This window comes from Acomys russatus, chromosome 31 (genome assembly GCF_903995435.1).
Source record: "Acomys russatus chromosome 31, mAcoRus1.1, whole genome shotgun sequence".
NCBI lineage: Eukaryota > Metazoa > Chordata > Mammalia > Rodentia > Muridae > Acomys > Acomys russatus.
The window spans coordinates 4,767,947-4,780,116 of NC_067167.1; the positions used below are offsets into that span (position 1 = coordinate 4,767,947).

The 12,170-nt window shown below is 51.5% G+C and overlaps 1 protein-coding gene across 1 annotated transcript; it reads right to left on the bottom strand.

Moving 5' to 3' along the window:
* Positions 1–1,298: 1,298 nt before the first annotated feature.
* On the bottom strand, positions 1,299–9,736 carry Slc25a41 (solute carrier family 25 member 41). Its single transcript, XM_051172748.1, has 7 exons — positions 9,719–9,736; positions 7,971–8,126; positions 6,619–6,771; positions 6,386–6,493; positions 3,265–3,432; positions 2,542–2,689; positions 1,299–1,678 (listed from the first exon to the last, which is right to left on the bottom strand). The coding sequence occupies exons 1-7, from the start codon at positions 9,734–9,736 to the stop codon at positions 1,491–1,493; spliced, it is 939 nt and encodes a 312-aa protein (XP_051028705.1). The 3' UTR covers positions 1,299–1,490.
* Positions 9,737–12,170: the final 2,434 nt, after the last annotated feature.

Sequence of the window (12,170 nt, forward strand, 5' to 3'; positions counted from 1 at the left end):
CCTGCCTATCGCGGGCCGTAGATCCGGGTGACCAGTCAGAGTCCGGCAAGACGCAGGGGGCGGGAGGCACGGAGTGATTGACGGCTATAGGACTCAATAGGCTGCGGGCTGCCGGCGCTGGGTGGACAATTGGAAGTCACGCGAGAAGTCAGGAAGCCCAATGAAGCGAGAGTTCCAGATTCTCGGGGCGGCTTCCAGGATGAGAATGAGGGCTCTGACCAGTCACGTGGGCTCCGAGGCGGAGCTTAGCAAAAGGAGCTCTACCGGGCGGGTGCTCTAGCCAATGAATACACGCGGGAGGCGGTGCTTGTCAAGATTGGCAGTCAACTAATCCAGACCCTGAGGCGTTTTGGGGGTGATGCGCTTGGATTTGGACTTGACGGCTTTTCTCAGACTCTGAGTCCCTCTGACTTCGGAGCCAATGGCTGAGCGACAAGGGCAAGCGTTCAATGAGCGACGCCTTCATGGGCAAATGGCAACGGAAGTAATAGAGCCCTGTTTTGATAGGAGCCAGTGAAAGCCACCTACGTTGGGGTGGAACCGGCTTCCAGACGGCAAGAGCGGATTAGCGGGAGCCCGAGTGAATGGCAGCGGAGGTGGGCGGTGGTTAGCTACGGGACTCCGGCCTGACCTCTAGGTCAGCAGCGCCCCAAGCGGCTTTGCACGTGGCCTGCTCGAAGCCTTGGCTGTCGTTGTTTCTCGAGGCGTGGGTGGCCCGAGATTGGGTGAAGCACCCAGGGATTTCCTGAGTTTTCCATCTCAGCCGGCACTTCTTCCAGGACTCATGGCACCAACTCATCAAACTTACTTCAAGCCTGTCCCGGATCTGAACCCAGGTCCCCAAAGAGGTCCAAGCCCCCTGCTCCCAACCCTGGACTCAGAAGGGATCCCAAGTTCTTAACAGGGGTCCAGGTCCCCTAGTTCCTAGCCTGGATCAAAAAATCTCAGGTTCCTACAGGAACCCAAACCCCTTGCTCCCCAGGTCCTCAGGTTGGGGGTTAGACCTAGGATTCCCCCCCTCCTCCGGTTTTCCGAGACAAGGTTTTTCTGTGTAGCCTTGGCTGACGCGGACTTGCTGTGTAGACCAGGCTGGCCTCTGACTCACAAAGATATGCCTGCCTCTGTCTCCGGAGTGCTGGGATTAAAGGTGTGCGCCACCCACGCCCAGCTAGACCCAGGAGTTTATTCATGCCAGGCAAGCTCCCTGAACTACACCCTCATACTCCCAGCTTTCCACCCAGAACCAGCTAATTCCAGACACAGACAGCCAAAACTAATTTTATTCCCTGTCTGCGCCTTCTGTTGGACAAGCCTGCAAAAACCAGGCTGGAGTCGCAACTCAGACTGTATCCCACAGGAGGGACTCCCAGCGTTCTAACCCTAGTCCTGGATGGTTTTTACAAACCAAAATGGCCTAACGCTTGAGCCTTAGAGGGCCCTTTGAGATCCAGGGACACTGGGTCTTCCATTCTCTTCCTGTTCAGGGCATGTCATCTGCTCAGGACTTGTACACCCAGGGTTTTCTTCATGGCTTCGTACACCAGGTAGCTGATGCCGCCTGCTGGCAACACCTTTAGTAATGTGGGCGTCATGCCTCTGTACAGCCCGGGCCAGCCCTGCTGGCTCAGTATCCGCCTGAAGACTCCCAGCATGGTGGGGTTGGAGCCTTCCACTGTGTCTGGGGACAGACAAAGACAAGATCAGCAGTGGGTCTGACATGAGATGTCACCGTGGTCAGTGTGGAGGATAAGTTACATTTGGGGGCGGTTTGTAGAGATCATTGGGTTCTTGCTATGTATGTATGTATTTTGAGATGGTCTCATGTAGTGCAAGAGGGCCTAGAATTCCATATGTAGCTAAGGCTAGCTTTGAACTTCAAATTTTTTTAAAGGTTTTTTTTTTTTTTTTTTTTTTTTTTTTTTGAGACAGGGTTTCTCTGTGTAAATAGTCTTGGCTATCCTGGACTCTCTTTTGTAGACCAGGCTGGCCTCAAACTCACAGAGATCCACCTGCCTCTGCATCCCGATTGCTGGGATTAAAGGCGTGCGCCACCACACCTGGCTGGCTTTGAACTCTTTTTTTTTTTTTTTTTTTGAGACAGAATTTCTCTGTGTAGCCTTGGCTGTCCTGGACTCACTTATTAGACCAGGCTGGCCTTGAACTCACAGCGATCCGCCCGCCTCTGCCTCCCGAGTGCTGGGATTAAAGGCGTGCACCACCACGCCCGGCGTGGCTTTGAACTCTTGATCGTTTTGTCTCCACTTCCTACTGGAATTAGAGCACACCTGATCTAGGGAGTGAGCCGATGACTTCATGCATATCAGGTGTACTTTGTACCAGGCTGAGCTAGAATCCCAGCCTAGCTGAGGCTGGCCTCCCAAGCAATGGAGTGATAGGCATGTTCATTTGAGGGCCAGGATTAGATTAGGGGTGTTCAAGGTGGGGTATAGAGAGGCTGGAAGTTGGTGGGGGAAGGGTGAGAAATCCCAGAGAGCTGGCATGAAGCAGGGGAGGGCGTGTGCAGTGGCTCCTGGGGCTGACCTTGCGCCTGCATCCTTGTGCGCACCAAAGTCAGTGGGTAACTGGCCATCTGGCCACAGGTTGTGGACAGTGTTACAGATGACAGGCTGACGAGGCCACTGGGGTCCTTCATGTCCCTGCCCGACTTCTGCCACAAGTACCGGAGTAGCTGCAAAAGGAGACAAGAGTGCTCTTGATAAGGACTCGGAGTCAAGACAGGCACGGTGGTGCGCGCCTTTAACTCCTCCACTGTTGAATCAGGCTGGTGGGTCTCTGTAAATTCAGGGACAGCCAAAGCTACATACTAGGAGCCTGTCTTAAAATAAAAACCAGTTGAGCACAAGGGCACATGCCTTTAATCCCAGCACTCGTGGGTAGAGGCTGGAGGATCTCTTTAAATTTGAGGCTAGCCTCATCTACATATTGAGCTGACCCTGTCATGAAAACCAGGCTTTGGATCTCTTGAGTTCAAGGCCAGCCTGGTCTACAGAATGAGTTTCAGGACAGCCAGGGCTATACAGAGAAACCCTGTTATGATGGGTGGAGTGGCAGGGGTGGGGTAGGGTGGGGTGGTAGTGGTGGTGGTAACAACCAAACAAAACCAATGGACTGGAGAGATGGCTCCCCAGTAAAAAGCATTTGTTGCCCTTGCAGAAAACCCAAGTTCAGTTCCCAGCACCCTAAGGGGCAGAGAGAAAGCTCCAGGCAGACCTGAAGGTGATGCTCTCCTACGGGGACACACACCTCATAGACGGCCAGGTCGGTGCAAGCATAGGGTATGATGCCCAGCATGTTGGGCAGGTAGCCTCGGTACAGGGCTCGGGTGCCATCCCGTTCTAAGGTCTGCCTGGCACAGTCCAGAAGCCCATTATACTGGCCAGTGAAGCGAAGGGTCAGCCGAGTCTTGAGAACCTGGAGGCAGGGAGGAGGGCCATTTGGTTAAGCAACCCAGCCTGGCATTGATAGGTGAAGTATTGTTAAGGGTTCCAGGGTTCAGCTGTGCACATGCAGCATTAGATAGGCCATCTACATGGAAAGAGGGAGCCCAATGGGAGTGCACAAGCCTGGTTGTTCTCACTATAACATTAATTCCTGAGGCTGTTGAGGTTTTGTTTTGTTTTCTTTTGTTTTGTTTTTATGGCTAGAGAGACAGCTGTGGGTGCTGGGAACCGAACTCATTCATATATATATATATATATATATATATATATATATATATATATATATATATATTTTATTTTTATTTATTTTTTTGGTTGTGAGCCTAGCCTTTAATGGCTGAGCCATCTCTCTCCAGCCAAAATAGAAGTTGGACTTTTCTTTTTCTTTTTTCTTTTTTTTTTTTCTTCAAGACAGGGTTTCTCTTTTGTTTTGTTTTGTTTTGCTTTTGTTTTTGTTTTTTGAGACAGGGTCTCTCTGTGTAGCCTTGGCTGTCCTGGACTCTCTTTGTAGACCAGGCTGGCCTCGAACTCACAAAGATCCCCCTGCCTCTGTCTCCCAAGTGCTGGGATTAACGGCGTGCACTATCACCTTCAGTGTTGCTGTTGAGCTTTTTAAAGAAAAGTTTAAACCAGGTTTTAACACACCCATCAGCACTGGGGAGGCTGAAGCAAGAGGATTACAAACTTGAGGCCAGCCTGGGCTACATGCCAAGACTCACAAACATGAGGCTGAGGCTGTGGTCGAGGGCATGCTTAGTGCAAAGCCTTAAGTTCCATCCTAGCGCCCCCATAAACTGAGTGCGGTGGCACACACCTGTGATCTCAGCATGCGAAAGTAGAGATGGGACAGGAAGTTTAAAGTCACCCTGTTATATAGCGAGAGTTCCAGTCCAGCCTGGGCTCCAATGAGACCCTGCCCCTACTAGAGTCTCCCTATGTAGGCCTGGCTTACCTGAAACCCAGACCAGACTGACCTCAGACTCACAGATTGTCTGTCCTGCTTCCAGAGTGCTGGAGTTAAAGACACCACTGGGTGGTGGTGTATCACGCCTTTTATCCCAGCACGTGGGAGGCAGAGGCAGGCTGATCTACAGATTGAGTTCCAGGACAGCCAGGGCTACACAGAGAAATCAGTTTTGGGGAGGGGGGAGCAGGATCCAATCATGCCACCCCAAGATTCATTTAACCAAACTCATTCCCCAAGGCCAACCAAATCTATGCTGTGTATTTGAGACTGGGTCTGAAGTAGCCCAGGCTAGCCTCTTTCTCTATGCAGCCGAGGAGGATTGAGAGTTCAAGATCATCCTAGGCTACATAGTTAGTTCAAGGCCAGCCTGGGCTACATGAGGCTTCATTTCAAAACCAGAAGAAGAGGCAGATGAGATGCCTCAATGTATTAAGGCATTTGCTCCTAAACAAGATGACCTAAATTTGATCCTGGGAAACATGTTAATTCCAGCTCCTGGGGATCTGATGCCCTCTTCTGACCTCCGCAGGCACTGCATGCACATACACAAACAGACACACAACAGAATAGATAAACCAAAAAACCCAGACGGTGGTGCTGGAGAGATGGCCCAGTGGTTAAAGGCACCAACTGCTCTTCCAGACGACCTGCATTCAAATCCCAGCACCCAGATGACAGCTCACAACTGTAACTCCAATATCTGACTCTCTCACATAGACATACATGCAGGCAAAACATCAGTGCACACAAAGGTTAAAAAAAAAACCAACCAACCAGCCAACCAGACAAGGGTGGCCTACCGTGTGCAAAACCAAAGCTTAACTTCTGCTGGGCGTGGTGGCGCACGCCTTTAATCCCAGCACTTGGGAGGCAGAGGCAGGTGAATCACTGTGAGTTTCAGGCCAGCCTGGTCTACAAAGTGAGTCCAGGACGGCCAGGGCTACACAGAGAAACCCTGTCTAAAAAAAAAAAAAAAAAAACAAAAAACAAAAAAAAAAAACACAAAAGACCAAAAAGCTAAAAACAAACACTGGCTGGAGAGATGGCTCAGAGGTTAAGCGTACTGTCTGTTCTTCCAAAGGTCCTGAGTTCAATTCCCAGCAATCACATGGTGGCTCACAACCATCTATAATGAGATCTGCCCTCTTCTGGTGTGCAGGCACACATGCAGGCAAAAGACTGTATATGTAATAAATAAATAAATCTTAAAAAAAGAAAAAGCAAGGCCGAGAAGTGATGGTGCATGCTAGCACTCAGGAGGCAGAGGCAGGAAGATCTCTGAGTTTGAAGCCAGCCTGTTCTATATAAAAAAAAAAAATCCTGTCTCAAAAACAAGACAACACAAACAAAAAAGGAAAGAAAGAAAGAAAAGGCGAAGACAGGAGCAGGGTGTGGTGGCGCACGCCTTTAATCCCAGCACTTGGGAGGCAGAGGCAGGCTGGTCGCTGTGAGTTTGAGGCCAGCCTGGTTTACAAAGGGAGTACAGGACAGCCAAGGCTACACAGAGAAGCCCTGTCTGGAAAAACCAAAGCGGGGGGAATTAAGGAGGGAAGAAAAAAGAAAGGTAGCAGATGTGGTGACCATGACTTTACTCCCAGGTGCTCAGATGGAAGAGGCAGGTAGACCTCTGAGTTCGAGGCCAGCCTGGTCAACAGAGCAAGTTCCAGGACAGCCAGAGCTACAAAGCGAAATCTTATCTTGAAAACAACCCCCCAACCCCCAAAACAGAAAAAGGCAGGGCAGGAGGGTGGAGGAGAGTGAGGAGGGAGAGGAAGGAGCCAAGATGGGAGAGAGCAGAGGGAAAGGAGAAGAGGGGATGGGAGGAGGCTGAGGCCAGGATGAAGAAGGAAGAGCAAGGTGGGATGTAAGGCGGTCGGAGAGGAAGGGGGGAGCCAAGGGAAGGAGGCGAGGGGGTGCCCCAGAGCCAGTCCTGACCACCCGGGTCCTCCCGCCTTACCTCCATGGGGTTGATGAGCGTCTGGGAGATGGCCACAGCCAGGGGACCCGCGAGCAGCCGCTCCTGGAAGGGCAAGTAGCTGTCCACGTCGCAGAGGAAATTCTTAAACTGCGGGGGCCATGGGGGGCGGGCGGGGAGTGGGTGTGAGAGAATCTCCTGACACAGTGCGTCGGGAGGGTGGAGGGGTGCCTTGCACTCCGGGGGCTTGATCTGTAGCGAGCCCCCAGTCTCACCTGCTCAAAGACAGAGAACTTGATGGCATACTCAGGGGCGACCTTGAGCACGTTGATGCCATTGCCCCGCCAGAGAGAGCGGATGCCTCCCTCCTGAATCAGGCTCCGCAGCCCACTTGCCAGGTGCCTGAAGTTACTCTTGGAGGAGTACACCTGCGGAGGTGAGAGAGGTGAACCATCCTGAGACCCTGCCAGGTGTCCCCTAGTCCCTCACAATTGGGGGGCGAGGGCCACCCCTGAGCCATGTCCCTAGTGTGTGTGTATACACACACACACACACACACACACACACACACACACACACACACATATATATTTCAAGACAGGGTTTCTCTGTGTAGCCTTGGCTGTCCTGGACTCCCTTTGTAGACCAGGCTGGCCTCGAGCTCATAACGATCCACCTGCCTCTGCCTCCCGAGTGCCACCACATCTGGCTTTTTAAAATGTTTTGACACAAGGTCTTCTCACTGAAATTGTCAACGAGCTTCAGCATCGGGGGTATAACTGGGTTCACAAGCTGGGGCCACAGGGCAAATCCATTTATCTAGTCTTCACATTTATCTAAAGATCTCCATTGTGGCCAGGTCTGGCAAGGCTGGTCTGTGATCTCAACTATTTGGGACGTGTCAGGAACATTATAGTTCACGTCCTTTCTCAGCTACAGGGTGAATTCAGGGCCATCCTGGGCTACTTAATGGGATGACTGTAAATAAAATGTGGCAAGAGGGCAGCTGGCTGGTGGGACAGCTAGTGGGTAGAACACTGGGCTGGGGCCAGGGAAGACAACCCAGGGGGTCAAGAGCACTAGTCGCTCCTGCAAAGGAACCTGGTTCGGTTCCCAGCACCCACATGGCAGCTCGCAACCACCTGTAGCTCCAGTTCTAGAGGATCCATCGCCCTCTTCTGGCTCCCAGCGGCACTGCATGTACACCAGGTGCACAGCACACAGTCAAACTCAAAACACATTAAAAAAAAGTTCTTCAAAAAGAAAGAAAGGAGGGCTGGGAACGTTGCTCAGCTGTGAGTGCTTCTCTTGTATTTGTGAAGCCTTGGGGTCCATCCTGAGTTTCTTCCATCCCCTCAGGTCCCCCGGCAACCATCTCAAAGGCATCAGCCACAACCCACAGATCTCCGAACTGTTTGACCTAATCTCGTGTTGGTCTCTGTGCCTGGAGTTCTCTAAACCTAGCCCCAACACGATTCTGCCTTCATCTTCCACAACTCCAGTCTGAGCAACAACTTTCTGAGACCTCTAAGTCTAGTTCCAGTCCCTCCTGAGTTCTGTCAGCTCCTTCTCTATCCCCTTTCCGACCATACTGTCCCCGCAAAGGGCCCCGGCCCCAAGGACAAACCTGCATGTATACCCTGGCTCTGTCCAGAGGGGCCGTCCCTGTGCGAGACACTGCCCCAGCTGTGGCTCCCGAGAGCAGAAACTTCCACAGGGCTCCCTTGTTCCCCTCTTCCAAGGCGTCCACAGGGACAATCAGCTGCTCTCCTGTGTCCAGAACCTGCAAGAACAGTCGCCCACTTGGCCACACTCAGCCCTAAAGGAGCTTGCTCTCCATGGGGCACCCCCTCTGTTTTTCTTTGCTCCCTCGGCATGGACAGTTCTTTGGAGGGGGTGACCTGGTAGTTTTTTTTTTGTTTGTTTGTTTTGTGACAGAGTTTCTCCGTGTAGCTCTTGGTGTCCTGGAGCACACTGTGTAGACCTGGCTGTCTTCCAATTCACAGAAATCCACCTGCCTCTGCCTCCTGAGTGCTGAGATCAAAGGTGTGCACCACCACTGCCCTGATATTCTCCCCCTCACCCCCCCCCACATGATGAAAATACAGACTGGAGCAGTTGAGAGTTCATGCAGAAGCCGGGCATGGTGGCACACACCTTAGGTACCTTCACTCAGGTACACACACACACACACACACACACGCACACACGCACGCATGCACGCGCGCGCAAAGTAAATCATTAAAAAAAGAATTGGTGATGAACACCTTTAATCCCAGCACTCTGGAAGCAGAGGCAGACGGATCGATGTGAGTTCAAGGCCAGCCTGGTCTACAAAGCGAGTCCAGGACAGCCAAGGCTACACAGAGAAACCCTGTCTCGAAAAACCAAAAAAAAAAAAAAAAAAAAAAAGTGCGTGTAGCAATGTGTGAGTTTATGTGTGTGTGAGTGCATACGTGTGTGTTTGTAGCAGTATGTGTGTATGTAAGAGTACATGCATGTGAGCGTGTGGTGGTGTCAGTATGTGTGTATGTGTGAGAGAGAACATGCATGGTTGCGTAATGGTGTGTGTGGCTATGTGTGTGAAAGAGCGCATGCATATGAGTGTGTGTGTAACAGTATATGTGGCTGTGTGTGAGAGTGCACACAGGTTTACAGTAGCATGTGTGATTGCCTGTGTGAGTTGTATGTGCATGAGTGTGTCTAGGGCAGGAGTTGATGTCCAGTGTTGTCCTGGACCACTCTCTACCTTATATGTTGAGTCACAGTCTCTCACTTGAGCCCAGAGCTCACGGTTCACCTGCTCTAGCCATCCAGCTTGCTGCCCATCTCTGTCTGCAGCTCTGGGCTGTCAAGCCTGCCCAGCATTTACATAGGTTGTAGGGACCTGATTCTGGACTTATGCTTGCTTGAGTGTCAGGTACTTTCTCCTCAGCTTTCCTCGCCTCTTTTTTCATTTTTTTTTTTCTGAGACGGGGTCTCATGTAGCCCGGACTGGCCTCTAACTCACTAAACAGCCAAGGATGACCTTGAACTTCTGATGGCCTGCCTGCAGCCTCCCGAGTGCTGGGATGACAGGCGTGCTCCACCACATGGTCTTACACGTAGTCTCAACCTGCCTCCCTTTGGTCCAGCCTGAGGGCCTGAGGCCCTGTGCCACCTCACTCCCCAGACTTACCTGCTACGGTGGAGGATGCTCAGGGTTGTTTTCACCCATGTGTCCAAACACATACTCATAGACATGTGTGGACCCTGGGTTCCAGGATGTAGGTGGGGGAGGGGCAGGGTGAAGGGGGGCTGGGGTAGAGCTTTTGTAAATAATGCCTTGACCCTCTTAAGCAAGCTCTGGGGCCTCGAGCAAGGCTCCTGTGTTACCTCGGGGTAGACTCCCATAGCTGTTGAAGGATTAGTGTCCCAGTCTCTGCGTCTCCTGGGGTGTCTATCTGGCTCCCAGCTGAGAGTGGCTGGTTACCTGGCCTTGTGATTTTAGGGGCAAGGGGAGGATGAGGTCACAAAAGTGCCTGTGAGCTCACAAGCATGATGGTAGGCAGTGTGGCTCATCCTGGTCTTTTATACAGCGTCCGCACCCTAACTCCCACAGGCCAGGGAGAGCAAGTGTGGTCCTCTGTTTTTGAGACAGAGTGGCATGTAGCCCAGGCTGGTCTCCAACTCATCAAGTAGCTAAGAACGACTTTGAATTCCTGGTCTTCCTGCCTCCACCTCCCAAGGCAAGGTACAGAATGGAGCTAGTGTTTAATGGAGACAGAGCTTTAGGTGGACAGATGGAGGGGTCCAGAGGTGAAGGGCGGGGACAGCTGCACAGCCCAGTGAATGAGCTCCATGCTACCCTATCTGTGTACAAGAAAAATGTTTTTAAATTTTTGTTTCCTTTCTCCTCCTCCTCCTCCTCCTCCTCTTTATGCCCTCCTCCTCCTCCTTCTTCTCTTCTTCTAGTGGGGATCAGTGAGACCAGGCCTCATGTAGCCCAGAATGACCTTAAACTTCCTATGTAGCTAGTGATGACTTTGAACTCCTTAGCCTTCTGCCTTCACCAGTCCAAATGCTTGCATGATAAGTGTGTGCCACCTCATCCAGATTTAAAGCTCCATCTCGCCCCTCATCAAGGGTGTGTGGGGTGTGTGTGTGTGTGTGTGTGTGTGTGTGTGTGTGTGTGTGTGTGTGTGGTGTGGTGTGTTTGTGTGTGTTTTACTTGAGGCTGGAGAGATGTCAATGGTTAGGAGTGCATACTGCTTGTAGAGAGCCTGGGTTCAGTTCCCAACACCCATGCTGGGTGGCTCACAAGCACTGTAACTCCAGCTCCAGGGGACCCAAGGCCATCACAGAGAGACACGCAATATAAATCAAATCTTTTAAAAATGTATTATTTTGGTGTGTGTGTGTGTGTGTGTGTGTGTGTGTATGTACTATGGTGCATGTGTGGAGGTCTGATGAAGTCAGCTCCCTCCTTCCACTTGCACATGGGTCCCAGGGATCTGACTCAGGTGGTCAGGTTTGTGTGGCAAGCCCCTTTCCGTGTGTGTGTGCATGCGTGTGCACGTGCGCATGTGCACACGTGCCATATGAGTACAGTGTCCTCTAAGGCCGGAAGCGGGCACTGGATCCATGGAGCAGGAGCTACAGATGATTGTGAGCTGTCATGTGGGTGCTGAGACTGCGACAAGTGCTCTGCAGGAGCAGGATGGGCTCTTAGCCACTGAGCCAGCTCTCCAGCTGTCTTGCTCTTCACAAATAGAGTGGACACCAAGGCTCCAAAGTCTTAAAGAAGAAAGAGGAGGAGAGACAGTAGAGGGGGTGAAGGAAGGTCCGAAGCAGGGAGGAAGGAAGGAGAGAAGGAGAGAGGGGGAAGTGGCAGGTAGGAAGAAGAGGGGGAAATAAAATGTGAGAGGGAGGATGGGGGTACAGGAAAGAGATAAGGGAAGCAGCGTGTGTGTGTGTGTGTGTGTGTGTGTGTGTGTGTGTGAGAGAGAGAGAGAGAGAGAGAGAGAGAGAGAGAGAGAGAGAGAGACAGACACATCTTACCCTGGGAGCACCTCAGTGTGATTTTACACACACACACACACACACACACACACTTTTCATAATTAAAAGTCACAAAATTAAAATGAGGCCACTGCAATGGCTCAGCAGGTGAAAGTGCTCACACCAAGCCTGACCCCATGAGTTTGACCACACAGGAAGGGAGGGCAGACTCCCAAAAGTTTTCTTTTGACTTCCATATGCCCCTTCCCCAAGCAAACAAGTGTAATTTCATAAAACTGAAAAGCAACAATGAAAGAGCTTAGAAAATTTATTCTTTTTTTTCCTCGAAATGACACACATGGGCAGGGAGGTGTGGGACTTGGTTTAGGTTGAAAGGAGAGGTGGAAGGCATGGTGGGGTCCTCCTGCCCCTCAACATCCCAGTTCCCCCTTCACAGTCCTTTGATGAGGTCCCCCAAAGACTGGGGAGTCAAACAGGGTACCCCCAGTTCTCCTAAGCTCAGAATCCAACGTTGACGTGTGGAGGGTATAGAAATGTGGAGGGAGCCAGGGGACTTTGTTCTCTGGTAGAAAAATAGACCCCCGAATCAGCTTGGGGATGTTTAATTTTGCATATTGGATGCTGGGTTTCAGGAAGGATGCATGTGTTGGTCCTTGATTGTGACTTGCTGAGGCCCGAACAGGGCTGGCAGTGCTAGGATGCAGAAGGTCCCCTTGGTTGTGTCCCTAGCTTCACCTGGCAGCTTCCAAGCCATGAACAAGCCGACTGGACCCTCCCAGAGGGCCCTGGGCCCTGGGAGTAGTTACTAGCCTGGAAGGTGGGCAGG

What these genes read in the sequence shown, in the direction of transcription:
- Slc25a41 (XM_051172748.1), bottom strand. An exon ending in GAGCCAGGGTATACATGCAG is followed by an intron (nt 6,772 to 7,970) that starts GTTTGTCCTTGG and finishes TCACCTCCGCAG; the next exon opens with GTGTACTCCTCCAAGAGTAA. An exon ending in AGTTCTCTGTCTTTGAGCAG is followed by an intron (nt 6,494 to 6,618) that starts GTGAGACTGGGG and finishes TGGCCCCCGCAG; the next exon opens with TTTAAGAATTTCCTCTGCGA.